Raw genomic sequence first — 16,547 nt, 5'->3', positions numbered from 1 at the left:
GTTGATGATTATGGCTTACAGGCAGCCAATGAAAACCCAAAAGTCATTATCTCAATAAATTAGAATACTTTATAACACCAGCTTCAAAAATGATTTTAAAATCCCAAATTTTGGCATACTGAAATGTATGTTCAGTAAGTGCATTCAATACTTGGTCGGGGCTCCTTTTGCATCAATTACTGCATCAATGCGGAGTGGCATGGAGGCGATCAGCCTGCAGCACTGCTGAGGTGTTATGGAAGCCCAGGTTGCTTTGATAGCAGCCTTCAGCTCGTCTGCATTGTTGGGTCTGGTGTCTCATCTTCCTCTTGACAATACCCCATAGATTCTCTATAGGATTAAGGTCATGCGAGTTTGCTGACCAATCAAGCACAGTGATACTGTTGTTTTTAAACCAGGTATTGGTACTTTCGGCAGTATGGATAGGTGCCAAGTCCTGCTGAAGAATGAAATTTCCATCTCCAAAAAGCTTGTTGGCAGAGTGGAAGTGCTCTAAAATTTCTTGGTAGATGGGTTGTGCTGACTTTGATCTTGATAAAACACAGGGGACCTACGCCAGCAGATGACATGGCTCCTCAAACCTTCACTGACTGTGGAAACTTCACACTAGACCTCAAGCAGCTTGGATTGTGGCCTCTCCACTCTTCCTCCAGACTCTGGGACCTTGATTTCCTAATGAAATGCAAATTTACTTTCCTCTGAAAACAACACCTTGGACCACTAACAGTCCAGTTCTGTTTCTCCTTGGCCCAGGTAAGATGTTTCTGGCATTGTCTATTGGTCATGAGTAGTGTTGAGCGATACCGTCCGATACTTGAAAGTATCGGTATCGGATAGTATCGGCCGATACCCGAAAAATATCGGATATCGCCGATACCGATATCCGATACCAATACAAGTCAATGGGACATCAAGTATCGGAAGGTATTCTCATGGTTCCCAGGGTCTGAAGGAGAGGAAACTCTCCTTCAGGCCCTGGGATCCATAGGGATGTGTAAAATAAAGAATTAAAATAAAAAATATTGATATATTTACCTCTCCGGCGGCCCCTGAACTCAGCGCGGGTAACCGGCAGGCTTCGTTGTTCAAAATCAGCGCTTTTAGGACCTGAGAATCACGTCCCGGCTTCTGATTGGTCGCGGGCCGCCCATGTGACCGCCACGCGACCAATCACAAGCCGCGACGTCACCGCAAGCTATTAACGCGCTCATTTTTAAAAATGAGCGCGTTAATGGCTTTCAAAGACGTAGCGGCTTGTGATTGGTCGCGGCCACGCGACCAATCACAAGCCGCGACGTCACCGCAAGCTATTAACGCGCTCATTTTTAAAAATGAGCGCGTTAATGGCTTTCAAAGACGTAGCGGCTTGTGATTGGTCGCGGCCACGCGACCAATCACAAGCCGCGACGTCACCGCAAGCTGTTAACGCGCTCATTTTTAAAAATGAGCGCGTTAATGGCTTTCAAAGACGTAGCGGCTTGTGATTGGTCGCGGCCACGCGACCAATCACAAGCCGCGACGTCACCGCAAGCTGTTAACGCGCTCATTTTTAAAAATGAGCGCGGTAATGACTTTCAAAGACGTAGCGGCTTGTGATTGGTCGCGTGGCCGCGACCAATCACAAGCCGCGACGTCACCGCAAGCTATTAACGCGCTCATTTTTAAAAATGAGCGCGTTAATGACTTTCAAAGACGTAGCGGCTTGTGATTGGTCGCGTGGCGGTCACATGGGCGGCCCGCGACCAATCAGAAGCCGGGACGTGATTCTCAGGTCCTAAAAGCGCTGATTTTGAACAACGAAGCCTGCCGGTTACCCGCGCTGAGTCCAGGGGCCGCCGGAGAGGTAAATATATCAATATTTTTTATTTTAATTCTTTATTTTACACATCTCTATGTATCCGATACCGATACCCGATACCACAAAAGTATCGGATCTCGGTATCGGAATTCCGATACCGCAAGTATCGGCCGATACCCGATACTTGCGGTATCGGAATGCTCAACACTAGTCATGAGTGGCTTGACACAAGGAAGGTGACATTTACGTCTGTCTGTGGTGGCTTTTGAAGCAATGACTCCAGCAGCAGTCCACTCCTTGTAAATCTCCCCCAAATTTTTGAATGGCCTTTTCTTAACAACCCTTTCAAGGCTGTGGTTATCCCGGTTGCTTGTGCACCTTTTTCTACCACAGTTTTTCCTTTTACTCAACTTTCCATTAATATGCTTGAATACAGCACTCTGTGAACAGCCAGCTTCTCTAGCAATGACCTCTTGTGGCTTACCCTCCTTGTGGAGTGTGCCAATAACTGCCTTCTGGACATCTGTCAAGTCAGCAGACTTCCCCATGATTGTGGAGCCTACTGAAACAGACTAAGGGACATTTCTAAATGCTTAGGAAGCTTTTGCAGGTGTTTTTTGTTATTTTTTTTTAATTTACTGAGATAATGACTTTTGAGTTTTCATTGGCTGTAAGCCATAATCATGAACATTAACAGATATAAACACTTGAAATAGATCACTCTGTTTGCAATGACTCTATATAATATATGAGTTTCACTGTTTGTTTTGAAGAACTGAAATAAATTAATGTTTTGATGATATTCTAACTTTGTGAGAAGCACCTACATATGGGGGGGGGGGTCTCCTTAATATCCCCAAAAGATGATGTAAGTGGAGAGAAGGTTTAGACAGTTGGAATTTCAATGCCCAATCCTTTATTTTTTGGGGGATAAAACCCACTGCTAGAGGTGTGTGGCAGCTGCTCTCTCCTCTTCCCCATTGAAAACACATGAACTGTACACTGAGCCGAATGCACTCATGGGTATTGGGAGCCTGGAAGAAATATCTGTTTGTGTGTTTGTGTGCTATCCCATGTGTATGACCACCTTTAGATATTTATCAATTGTCTAAAGGTGGCCATACCATGCACATTAGATAAGAGTAGGTTCATGGGTGGACATATCAGTTGCATAGGAACCCAAGTAGTAAGGGAGCCCACTATTACCTCGAAAGCAGGTGGAATTATGCATTATGATGAGCTATTGGGCTGCAAAGGGCCCATGAATTGTTTTTGCACGGGGGTCCTCTTCTGTTTGGGTCTGCCCATGAGTAGTTTGTTGAACAGCCACTGAATAAACAAACATCTTGGTGAAGACTCAATATGCTGATGCCGCCATTTTACCCCATGTTGGACGTTACTGTAGCTTGACCTGGCCATACATTTCAATCACACTAGGTAATGAGCAAACAATTTTTATGGGAATATTCTTTCAACAAATGATCGTGTTTTTTTCTTTTCATAGACATATCACAGCCTAAAATCATCAAAGTAAATATTTCAATGGGAATTTCTGCACAATGTGCATGTACAGCACAGAAATAGACTTTGATGAATCTGAGCTCATGTTCTCTTGATTTCAATTGACCGAGGAACATTTACTTAAGAATTTAGTAATTGGCCTACAATTAATGCCGGCATGTGTTTAAGTTATTTGTTGGGAATTTGTAACTTCAAGTCTTCGTTGACTCGAAGGTCTTCTAGATTCCGTATAGCAAGTTTAGTGTGCAGGAAATGAATGGGTTAAGATTGGCTAGTAACTTACCTCCTGGCTTGGTGCAAGCTCCCAGTAAATTAACAACATTCAAATGATGGCCAATATGGATAAGGATCTTCAGTTCAGACATTAAAGCTTTGCATTCGTTGTTTGTTGCACACTCTGTTAACATAAACAGGACATAGTCATCTCTGCACAATGGGATACTTTTACAAGTCACACAAAATCCTGTTTAGGTTTACGGAGGGACATCATGAGACAAAGGAAAACCACTGCCCGTAAGCAATCTCAAACACAGGACACGCTCATAAGTCATCTTCTTTTTCTGCTTCGTGCATGTAGGATGTAATTTATTTGGTGGTAACATACAGAAAAAAACTGTGAGCTCCAGACAAGTCACAAATGTGCTGTATGGTCAGTGCCCGCTGCACGTTACAGAAAAAAGACTCATTACTTGAGACTGACTGATGTGTTTATACTCAGTAAATGTTACAGAGGTCTTGGAATCTAGATGATCCTTTTGTGTTTATTAAAAATGAATATTGCACAGTCAAGTATTTTCTCCAGATGTACCACAGAGGGGCTTGGCCGAGAATAAGATATTCCAGGCAACTGGATTTTCCTGCACTTAAAGAGTAATAGTCTCATTTTATGAATCTATAGTACACATGAAAACAAGAAACTTTGTAATAGATCTTATCGGAGAAATTTACTTTTTTCATTTCCTTTCACTCTCAATTCATGGGTAAAATGTGTAATGTCTGTAATTAGTGAAAACAGATTTCCCCATTACTTAGATAGGAGATAATGGTTGGTGCTTTTAAAATTTTATGGAGAAGGAGGAACCAGACATTTTGCTGTAAGTTCGCCTGGAACGACAGTTACAGTTTTCCATAGAACTTTATGACCAACTGTCATCTCCTATCTCAGTAATTGGAAGGTTTGTATTCACTGAATACAGATGTTATCCACGCATTGAGAATTTTGAGAATGAATTACCAGTACAGGAGGATAAAGAAGCAGATTTCTATGATGAGATCTATTACAAAGTTGCTTATTTCAATGTGTACAATTGATCTATAAAAATAAAACTTAAGCCGATGGTCACTCTTTAAATGAAAAAAAAATTATACTAGAGTAACTATACTAAATATACATGTAGTGTAGGTTCCCGAGCATGACTAGGTGATCGTACCTCATGAGCATGATTTAAAACCTTGAATCCAACTTTTTTCCACTATTAAAAACCCAATTGAAAGTAATACCTTTCAGCATCTTAACAGCTACTGTTTTGCAAGTAGAACCTTTATCAATGCCAAAAGCAGAAGCTTCCACCACCTTCCCGAAAGCACCATGACCCAGCGTTTTACCTAAAGGTAAAAGTCAAAAGTGAGCCACTGTCTAGACAAGCAATTTGAAACATGCAAGAATAGTCATGCAAAGTCCCACAGGCCCATATGTAAAGTAAGACTGAAAGTGACAGACAGAAATGTGAACATTAAAGTGGAGCTCAGCTTTAAACTATTGCTATTTGTTAAAATGGTCCACTGACATCAAACTGATCACAAAGGGGCCGGTGATGTAATCTATGAGGCGAATAAGAGAGTGTGCACACGCTGAGTTTTTGGAGCATTTTATTCTGCACTAAAACCCACCCACCCACCGTTTTTTTATGCATTTGTTTGAACGGGTGAAAAAGTATGCAAAAATGCTAAAAGTGTGAACATGCTGCAGATCTGAAAAAAATACAATGATGGTTAAAATACATAATGAAAAAAGCAGCAAGAGCCTGATATTTCAGAAATCTCATTCACTTTGCTGGTACTGCAAACGCTGAAAAATGTTGCAAAAACGCAGTGTGTGAACTTACTCTAATTTATGTATCACCACAGAAGAATGCCCATTCAAATCAAAGTGTTGCGTAATATACGACAGGACAGGTACTCAAAAATGAGACCACCCATCACTCTGACATGAGAGCAGGATCTTGAAAATGACTTTTCAAAACGAGAAAAGTCTTTTTATGCAGGTGAATGCCAATAAAAAAATGCAATTCTTGCATTATAGAGTATTGAAAGAGACTGACAAGTGTAAGTTAATGAAATAATTTAAGGCTGAAATTTTCCAGCATAGCAGGTTGGTGAAGGGGGATGATAACTTAAGGTACTGTCACACTAGACGATATCGCTAGCGATCCGTGATGTTGCAGCGTCCTCGCTAGCGATATCGTCCAGTGTGACAGGCAGCAGCGATCAGGCCCCTGCTGGGAGATCGCTGGTCGGGGAAGAAAGTCCAGAACTTTATTTGGTCGCTGGACTCCCCGTAGACATCGCTGAATCGGCGTGTGTGACACCGATTCAGCGATGTCTTCACTGGTAACCAGGGTAAACATCGGGTTACTAAGCGCAGGGCCGCGCTTAGTAACCCGATGTTTACCCTGGTTACCAGCGTAAAAAAACAAACAGTACATACTTACATTCAGCTGTCTGTCCCTTGCCGTCTGGTTCCTGCACTGACTGCTGGCCGTAAAGTGAAAGCAGAGCACAGGCACAGCGGTGAGTCACTGCTGTGTGACTCACCACTGTGCTGTGCTTTCACTTTCACTTTCCGGCCAGCAGTCAGTGCAGGAACCAGACGGCAAGGGACAGACAGCGTTAGGTAAGTATGTACTGTTTGTTTTTTTACTTTTAGGATGGTAACCAGGGTAAACATCGGGTTACTAAGCGCGGCCCTGCGCTTAGTTACCCGATGTTTACCCTGGTTACCAGCATCGTTGGTCGCTGGAGAGCTGTCTGTGTGACAGCTCTCCAGCGACCAAACAGCGACGCTGCAGCGATCCGGATCGTTGTCGGTATCGCTGCAGCGTCGCTAAGTGTGACGGTACCCTTAATGGAAGATAATGTGTACTAAGCTGTTTTTTCACATTCCTAATAATGTATCACAGCAGGTGTGACACTCAACAGAAGGTCAAGGCCTGCGAACTTAGCTTATTTTTCCCCTTCAAATTCTATGCTATGTGATTGTAGATAAACTTCCTTTAAGAATTTAGAATGAGTGAAGAAATCTTGCACAGGCTGCGAACCTGCCCAATATTTATGGGTTGCCTTATAGATTATGGTCAATTACTCAGTGGTAAAGGAATGTGCAGGTTATCAAGGAATTCACAGCAAAATGGGTTCTATACTCCCTTTTGATAGAAAACAAGGTTTGTCCAACAAAGATAAGAAGAAACTCCAGTGTGATGACAGCTTGTAGAGAGATTAACATTCACCATGAGACCAGAAGAAGATATATATATACTAGATGAAGAGGTATGGGATGCACAACATGCACAAGACTTTAGAAACTATCAGTTGAAGTTGTTTAACCTTTCATCCCATGCATATCCTAAGAATAACAGTTTAGAATATAATGCCATAATAATAAAGAACAAGTATCCCGAGTGATGTTAGTATGGCTTCTGGAGTCCAAATGATTGCTATATTATGTATATATACCAGCTGACATATACATTTATGGAAATAAATAATGGGATTCAACAGTTAGACCTTGCTTGTAATATTATCAGTTTAGGCCCAAGGATAAGATCATAAAAATGCTGTCCAATTGTATGTCATTAAATGGAGCCCAACAGATTAATTGTGCCCAGTCCAGAGGCAGACACTGGCTGATTTATTGCAGCCCTTTATGTTTTACTTTGAAATGTTTTTCAGAAAAAATGCCGATATCAGGGGCACCATGAATCAGAGCTCAGTTGCATAAATGCAGTAGGGTATGTTTTTCTCTGAAACGTACCAACAATAGGCAGAGACTAGGGCTTCACTTTGATTTGCTCCAGGTGATTGACAGGTCTCTCCCGCGTGTGTGTGTGTGTGTGTGTGTACATAGGGAAACACTTGTCAAACACCTAGAGCAATACAAGGAGAAGCCGGCCGGAGGAGGCGCTGGACTAGTCTCGTCTCCGCCTATGATCCAAGTCCACTCTTCAGACTATATTTTGTCTGAAAAAGCAGTTGATGTAGAGCCGGAATATCAAACTCACATACACAGAAAATAAAAAGCTTGGAAAAAGCTGTGGCCAACCTTAATATTTATTTTTAAAAAAGTCTACAATTGAGTAAGTTTTTCCTCACCATCAAATATAATGATTAACTTTTTCATATGGAAACAAATTTATAGGGGTTGTCTCACGAACAAAGTTAATTTTAATTAATAGATGTTAGAATAAAATATTGGAATAATATAATATGTTACATAAGAACAGTAAAAAGCATGTAGGATAAAAAACCTTGAATAATACAGATAATAAAGTATGATACCAACAAAAATGCCCTCAAACACAGTAAGACACACCCACAGTGAATTCCTCCACATGCACTGTATGATGACCACATCACAGTATGATTCTCCAACTGTAATCCCCACACAGCCCTCCACACAGTATAATGGCCAGAAAAGTGCTTTTTACAGTATAAGAGGCCCCACATAGTCCTCCATATAGTATAACGGGGCTCTGCACTGCCTCCAAACAGTGTAATGGTCCCAGATAGTGCTCCATACAGTATAATGGCCCCACATAATGCTTCATACAGTATAATGGCCACAAAAAGTGTCCCATACAGTATAATGGGCCCAAATAGTGCGCCATACAGTATAACGGCCCAACATAGTGCTCCATACAGTATAATGGCCCCACATAGTGCTCTGTACAGTATAATGCCCCACATAGTGCTCCATACAGTATAACGGTCCCACATAGAGCTCCATACAGTATAATGCCCCACATAGTGCTCCATACAGTATAATGGCCCCACATAGAGCTCCATACAGAATAATGGTCCACTTTAAAGTTGTTGATTTAGTTTTAACAAAATTCCAGTGCTCCCCATAATGTTTGAAGCTGCTCTTTAAAAGGAATCTGTCAGCAGGATTTCACATGCCAAACTATTTATGTCCATGCAGCACTTTCAAAGGCAAGTCCAGCAATATTTTTACATGGTTAGTCCTTTCCCGAGAAGAGAAATCAGCGTTTGAATTGATATGCAAATTAGACTATAGATCTGAAGCCTTTGTTACTATTTATAATATTTCCAAATATTATAAATAGTAAAGTTTACATTGTATTTTCACAATGTAATCCTTATATCACAAATTTGAATGCATGGGTCAATGTGTGTCCCAGTTCGGGTCTTCGTTACAGTACATGCTATGATAGCTTTTTTTGACAGGGAAAACAAGGATTCAACTTACCAAGACTAAGTCTATCTCGAGGAAATTCCCATTTACTGCTGTCATAGGGCAACCTCTCGCACTGCTCGTCTAGTGGCATCTCATCCGGATCCATAATAATAGAGAGGTAGCCTGTTTTAATTTCGGAAGCATGTGGCTGTTGAGAGAAGAATAGAAAAAGTTGAATGTGGGCAATGAGGCTGGGCTGTCTGAAGAAGGAAAATTAAGAAGCCACAGCTTGCTCCTTGTTGTTCCTCATCATTACAAAGGCCAATAGGTTAAGCTGTTTTCAAGACCATATGGTTGAGTGCCCTGTGAGGTGTCATATTACATGCCTTATACATGATTTAAACCCTCCAAAAGTGCATTAATTTACAGGTTACCAATTTTTCCAAACAATGATCATATGAAAAAGTCACATACAGGATTTAGCATAACATAACCTAATAACCATCTTCAAGCTAAAATATAAGACTCTGGGATTTGATAAATCTAATTTATTGTAACAACAAAATCAAATAGGGAAAAAATATTTTGACAGATGAAGAAATAAAGATTTCTTGTGCCAGATGTTTTTTTTTCACTCACTTTCCGATTTCTAAATCTTTGTTTTAGCCACTACTTATATAATCACATCAGGCGGCACACCATGGAAAATATTAATTATCATATTTTCACATCTTACCCAGAATTATGGTCTGACCTTTATGTAACAGCTAGTATGTGATCAATTTTTAAATATTACATTTTTTGTAAATTTCAAAGATCTATTCTAGTCTAAGCCCTGGGACACCCACCTTTCACCCGAATAAATGATTAGAGGTGCAACAGTGAATACAGCTTTGTCTACGTGTGACTTTTTATTTCCCGCTAAGATACATACTGTAGTGACAGTGAGGAGAGTCCTTGCCTTGGTCAACTATTTTTCCTACTCAAACTCTCTGAACAGTTTTTGACCATGCAGAGCCACAAATTTGTTTTAAGGATTTTGTAGACATAAACCAGCCATACACATTACATGGCTATTGACCAAACTAAGCAGACTTTCCCATACACATGAACACTCACTTGGCCGAGCACTCCTGTGTTCTCTATTGGAAAGCCATGGCTAGACATGTCTGGTGATGGCTTATCTCCAGGAGAAAAAAGCAATCAGCAGTCCAAAATTGGACATGTCCAATCAACATCTTTCCTGACAATTAACTTTCTGGGGCCCCCATACACATTAGACGGTCAGATGGAGTGGTAGCTTAAAGGTCCCAGTGCACATTAGAGTGTTGGCCAAACCCATTGACATTGGTGGGTTCGACCGACATTAGCCCTATATGAATGTGGGCCTTTACGCTCCTACTCCATCTGACATTGGACAAGGAGAGATGACACTGCATGGTAGGAAAAAAATGTCCAATGCCCAGCAAGTATTGTGCACAGGCTTTAAGCTTATAGAGAATGCCCACTACTCATATAACCCTTTCTGAATACCTATATTACCTCCCACTAAAATAATAACATCTAAATTCACCTCCGGCGCCGTTCCAGCATTGGCTTTCCCGGGGATTGCGTGACATTATTATGCCACGTGATTTCTGTGGCAAATCAGCGCTGGGTTCAAGGGACAGCCAGTGCCGACCCCGCTGGAACAGTGCCAAAACGAAAAAGTGAGTATAGATGCTATTATTTTACTGGAGGGAAACATAAGGATTCCAAAGGGGTTATCCAAGTAGTGGGCAACTTTGTTAATAATTGATCCAGAGCACAATACTTGCTACCTTTGTAAGTCAGAGAAGGAAAATCACACCTGAAAATCACAAATGACCCTCCCTGTTCTCACTATGTGACAGCAAAACATGAGATAGCTATTAGCCCTTCTGCAAATCGACCCTAATATCAAAGAAGGGAAAAAACCTGTCTCCAGTATGTCTGTTTTCATTTATAACTTTTGCTATAGTTTCTATTACCTTTTTCAGCTTTCGGATGAAGAGGGTGAGAAGAAGCCAGAATAACGTGGCTGCCACACCTGTACATACAAGAATGATGACTTCTATATTAGATTTTTCTTCTCCACCTGCAAACAGATTTGTATGGTTTGTATTAGGACACACTTAGAGTCATGGGGTATTATTCTCAAAATATCAAAAGTTATTGTATTATACTGTCATATGAAACAAATATTAGTGTTCTTGGATGAATTGCTTGCCTCGAATAGTGATGTAGGCAGAAGTATTCGTATGGCCCATTTCATTGTCTGCTCGACACTCATACAAGCCCTCATCATCTTTTTTCACTCTCTCAATCATTAGGCTGTTATTGTAAAGCAAAGTTATTCCTATAAGAAGAAAATGGAAAACTAAGTGTTATAGGGTGCAGGTATATATCTTACCAATAAAGTTTCATTCTGTAATACAAAGTGTGACTTTATTTGTTGGCTATATATATATATAGAGATGGCCTTAGATTGCACCTGTACACACCTGTTTTCTGTTTGGATGTGATGGTCAGTCTTTTGTTACAGGCACATATTTAAGGATTCTCAATGTTAATGTACTGTATTAAAACAAACCTTCATTTGCTGTTGAAGTACCTTCAGCATTATCAAAGGCTGAATTGGGCTCAGTGGCAGTGGTGTGGCCAAATTTGGCCCAACAGGTGTCCTGTGATTTATGACAGAAATTGCCGTATAATATAGCAGAACTCTAAGCCATCTCATAGCTAAGCATGCCGCCAAACCATTCTATCCAAACCTGACAGATTTATTATAAGCCATTGTAAATCAATAGTGAGAAAAAAAATCTAATCTGTCATGATCCTGTAAAGAGGAAAGCCATGAAAATATAGCCATAGATGATTTTAGATTGAGTTTCACATGGTCAAATGATTCCAACTTTGATAGTGTCCCTACACATCATTCTTCTGAGATAAAGTGTAGTTCATTTTTTGGGATGTAAAGGGTTAAACATGTTCCATTAGGGAGGTTCTTGACCTGATACAGTTGAAACAGCTATTAGACACATGAAATTGTGGAAGCAATCTGTTTTTTATCCATGAGTTAAGGAACCATTTGGAAATCTTAGACTTTTTCAGGATATGTTGAATGGCTCAATTTATTTTGTACGTAAAACATTCAGTAGGGAACACTGAAACATAAATCAAAGTCTTCTTTCCAGTGTTTTAGATAAATTGTGGATTACTAGAGCAAACTGAAATCAAGACATATGTAATATCTAAGCAGATCTTGTTCTTTGTACACACGTGTTTTCTTTAGACCCTTTGATGTCTTCCTGCAGTCCAATATCATCCATATATAGGGGGATTATCTTCTTACAGAATCGGCCTAAGATTACTTTTGCAGCTATAACAGAGTGTGGTTTGATGAGGCAGACATATGGAAGATCTCTTGGGCCAGCTATACAAATACAACTCTCAAAAATATATCATCTCTTAATAAATTAGGGCATGTGATGATATCTAAGTCTTTGGCAGACTATGCGAAGTTCAACTCTTTATTTCATGTTGCTCTTTCAAAGTGCAAGGGGTGATGTCATTGAATTAATGTTATCTGTAATGTGCTGCCTAAAATGCTGGTTTAAATGATAAATCAATAAAGGCTTCATTTTCTAAGGTGCCAGTTAGTACTGGTCATCCATGAGATTGCAGTCCAGATTTCTATGGGCTGGGAATTGAAGGGAAAGAGAAGGGTCTTTGAATTCCAGAGATATGTACATTGCAAAGCAGACAGTGTGGTGTATACAAAAGTTAGACTACCAGAAGCATAATTTATGGACTAGATTTTAAGGAGTGTGCAAGGGAGTGTTCGGAGATAAGACCTGACATATAGGCCACTTGATTAAAGCATCTATTTATGAGTCAAGACAGTGATTTTGAATAAAAAACAGGAAATCATACAGTTGTATGGCAGTCAGTCTTCCATTGTGCAAAATCAGCCTGTTATTTTTAAAGGAAGATGTTACGGTACTTGGGTCAGGATGTAGATAAAATACATTCACATGTCATAAGCCCTAGTAGAGAATATGCATGTAGAAAAGCCGCGGAGACACCATCACGTGTTTCTCAACGCAAGCAATAAATAACCAGGTCTTTCACCAGGAAGGAACAACCACGGGAAGGGCAGCATCCAAAAAGGAAAACCACCCATGCCAAAACATTGTATCCATCCACAGACAGCTGTTTTGGGGTATTTGCCCCTCATCAGTATGGAGTAGGAAACTGGCTATTAGGAGCAGTGCCTAGTAGATAATATGGACTTCATAAAGGGGTTCTACCATGAACAGTTTTCATTATGGTGGACCATGCCTGTTACACACTTGTCTCAGGCCCGGGCTCTACTCTCTTCACCTTGGTTCGTTTGCTGTGGTGCTGCACATGGTGCTTTGCATGTTGCCCAGAATGTGACCTCATCTCCCTAGGCCCATTAGGACACACACTTGTGTCTTTGGATTGTTATTTAAGACTTTAGTTTGTTTCTCTCCTCCTCCTGTGCACACCGTGTTACTGGCTGCTATCCTTGCTGTCCTGCTGACTTCACTGCATCCATCTTGGTGTTCCTAAGATTCCTGAGAGTGTCTTGTCCTCACTCTCCACGTGTTTTCCTTCCTGTTGCACTAATGCTCGGAGCCCGTGTACCCACCCGGACCTGGGGTTTAGTGGGTCCACTTCACTAGGTGAGCCATAATACTACATATGTATTACATTGCTGGGTTGTGGCTAACACGGTACCAAGATATATATCTTTCCTGTATCATTGCTGGGTTGGTCACTTAGCCTAGCAATAGAAGCGTATCGCAATGGGTTTCTAAAGCTAGATCTGCTGGAATTTTCAGACAGATTCAGTTAAAGGGAGTGCATAATCAGAAAATTACCTATTGTTTAAAACAGTTTTGTTTCTTTTCCCTTTTTTGCGATCTTCATAAAAAAAACTCAGTTAGTAATCTTGCAATTTTCACACTGACCCTGGGGCTTTTTAGGCTCATACTGCCTGTTCTTTCAGGAACAGTTTGCAGCAAAACTCCACATTATCAGAATCGGGATTACAATGATGGGTATGCAGTTGATAACACAGGATCCACCAATCACAACAGGCGATGTCCCACCTGACACTGAGGCCTTCACAATGACCTTTGTCACAGGCTCATTAGACACTTTAATACAAAAGATCGGATCTACTGTATCTACATAATAATAAATAATAATCTTTATTTTTATATAGCACTAACATATTCCGCAGCGCTTTACAGTTTGCACACATTATCATCGCTGTCCCCGATGGGGCTCACAGTCTAAATACCCTATCAGTATGTCTTTGGAATGTGGGAGGAAACCGGAGTGCCCGGAGTAAACCCAAACACGGGGAGAACATAGAAACTCCTTGCAGATGTTGTCCTTGGTGGGATTAGAACCCAGGACTCCAGCGCTGCAAGGCTGCAGTGCTAACCACTGCGCCACCATGCTGCAACCTATATGTTGTTTCCTGAAACAATAGGAAGTTAACATTTAAAAAAGGCCCATTGGCCAATGTGAAAATTGCAAGATTTCATTTTTTTTAATTTTTAATACAGAATGTGGCATGTAACAAAAAACATTTAACACAAAAACCTGATTGAAACAATAGGTCATTTTCTCATTACACATTCCATTTAAATAGTGAGTCTTGATAAAACAAGTTGATTGTAGATGTGGAAGAAGGTGTTATCTCGTGCCCAACTGGCACTGCCACTGGCAATGCATTCCCTACCTGAAGCCCGTTTAATCACATAGCCATTCTTCAGCCAGGTAATGGTTGGTGAGGGATTCCCATTGACTTTGCATTCCAGGAAGAGTGTGCTACTGCTGTTTACTATTGTGTTCTCCAGGTGTTGCACCACCCATGGAGACTGCTTGTCTGCAAAAAAAAACAAACAAAACAGAACAGTCAGGGACACAGAAACATTAAAATACAGCAATTTTACACACACAAAAAATATCTTGTATTCTTTCAAATATTTTTCTATCCACCGATCACCTAGATGTGAGGTCAAGCTGCAGAAATGGCAATAATGACCTAAATTACAAAACCACATTGTCTTTATTGCAAATCTAATAATAAAGAATTTAAAGAATTCTAATCACAAACAGACTTAGGATGGATTTTTCCATCAAAACTAAATTCTCTAAATTCTACCCAATTCTGAACTGAAAGTATACTTATCAAAAATATATTTATTGCATTGTCAGCAATGTATCTATATTTGAACTCATTTAAAATACAAATTTAATAAGTACTCGTAGTATCAGCAAAGCAAAAAAAATGTCTCTGCATCCAATATGCTAAAATGACTCATTAGAGATTTTCGTTAAGTTTAATTGCTAATCAAGTCTGTAAAATAATTTCCCTATTCTTGAGAAAATAATTATGGCTGAGACAGATCAAGTCGTGGAAATTCCGGGATATTTTTGGAGATGGTTTAATTACAGAACATCCGACTCAACTTTACTGAAATAGTTTGTGTGGTTTTTTTTAGTTTTTATTTAGTATTATCCTTAAATCATCAATGTGCAGCTGTGAATTTGTGATTTAAATATGTACATAATTTAAAGCATTTGAAGGTTAGAGAAAACACACACACATTCAAACTAATTGTTTTTTTAGGTCTTTTGAAGGTGTTTTTTAACACGTTATATCACTGGTCACAATTAGTGATGAGCGAGTATACTCGTTGCTCGGGTTTTCCTGAGCACGCTCGGGTGACCTCCGAGTATTTATGACTGCTCGGAGATTTAATTTTCATCGGGGCAGCTGAATGATTTACAGCTATTAGCCAGCCTGAGTACATGTGCGGATTACCTAGCAACCAGGCAACCCCCACATGTTCTCAGCCTGGCTACTAGCTGTAAATCATTCAGCTGCCGCAATGAAAACTAAATCTCCGAGCAGTCATAAATACTCAGAAGTCACCTGAGTGTGCTCGGGGAAAACCCGAGCAACGAGTACACTCGCTCATCACTAGTCAGTGGTCACAATAAATATTTCCAGGCTATAATAGGCACTTAAGCCAGAAAATTCTTACTAATAAGTTAATAGAGACAGATAAGTGTTCCAGGAGTAAAAAAAAAGGCTCTAATAAGTGTGTATGTCCTATATTGTAGAGGCAGGGGGTACTTGTGGAAGCCTTCTAATGTTTCCTTAAAGGGGTTTTCCAGTATTGGAAAACCACTGTCCCCAAGCGCAGTTTGTTTAAAAAACAAACAAACTGTACTTTACTCACCCTTTTCAGGTACTGCAGTCAACCAGTGAACTCAGCGGCTTTGTCCGAGTAGACCTGTTTAAGGTACCGTTACACTAAATGATTTACCAATGATCACGACCAGCGATACGACCTGGCTGTGATCGTTGGTAAGTCGTTGTGTGGTCGCAGGAGAGCTGTCACACAGACAGCTCTCCAGTGACCAATGATGCCGAAGTCCCCGGGTAACCAGGGTAAACATCGGGTTACTAAGCGCACTTAGTAACCCGATATTTACCCTGGTTACCATTGTAAATGTGAAAAAAAAAAAAAACAAACTACAACATCTTCACATTCCGGTGTCTGTCACGTCCCTCGCCATCAGCTTCCCGCACTGACTGTGAGCACCGGCCATAATGCACAGCACAGCGGTGACATCACCGCTGTGCTTTACGGCCGGCGCTCACAGTCAGTGCGGGAAGCTGACTGCGAGGGACGTGACAGACACCGGAATGTGAGTATACAATGGTTTTTTTTTTTACATTTA

The 16,547-nt window shown here is 40.5% G+C and overlaps 1 protein-coding gene across 1 annotated transcript in view; it reads right to left on the bottom strand.

Annotated features, from left to right (window-relative positions):
* Positions 1-16,547, bottom strand: part of LOC138662079 (vascular endothelial growth factor receptor kdr-like) — a 251,706-nt gene that overhangs the window by 59,177 nt on the left and 175,982 nt on the right. The window contains exons 14-19 of the mRNA XM_069747214.1: positions 14,533-14,679; positions 10,981-11,109; positions 10,742-10,848; positions 8,805-8,940; positions 4,820-4,924; positions 3,603-3,716 (exon numbers count right to left, since the gene is read on the bottom strand). Coding sequence (XP_069603315.1) covers positions 3,603-3,716; positions 4,820-4,924; positions 8,805-8,940; positions 10,742-10,848; positions 10,981-11,109; positions 14,533-14,679 — 738 coding nt within the window. The remainder of the gene's footprint in view (positions 1-3,602; positions 3,717-4,819; positions 4,925-8,804; positions 8,941-10,741; positions 10,849-10,980; positions 11,110-14,532; positions 14,680-16,547) is intronic.

Source organism: Ranitomeya imitator, chromosome 2, assembly GCF_032444005.1.
Source record: "Ranitomeya imitator isolate aRanImi1 chromosome 2, aRanImi1.pri, whole genome shotgun sequence".
NCBI classification, from domain to species: Eukaryota; Metazoa; Chordata; class Amphibia; order Anura; family Dendrobatidae; genus Ranitomeya; species Ranitomeya imitator.
The sequence above is the reverse complement of the archived record's forward strand: the minus strand, read 5'-3'. Positions and strand labels throughout refer to the sequence as shown.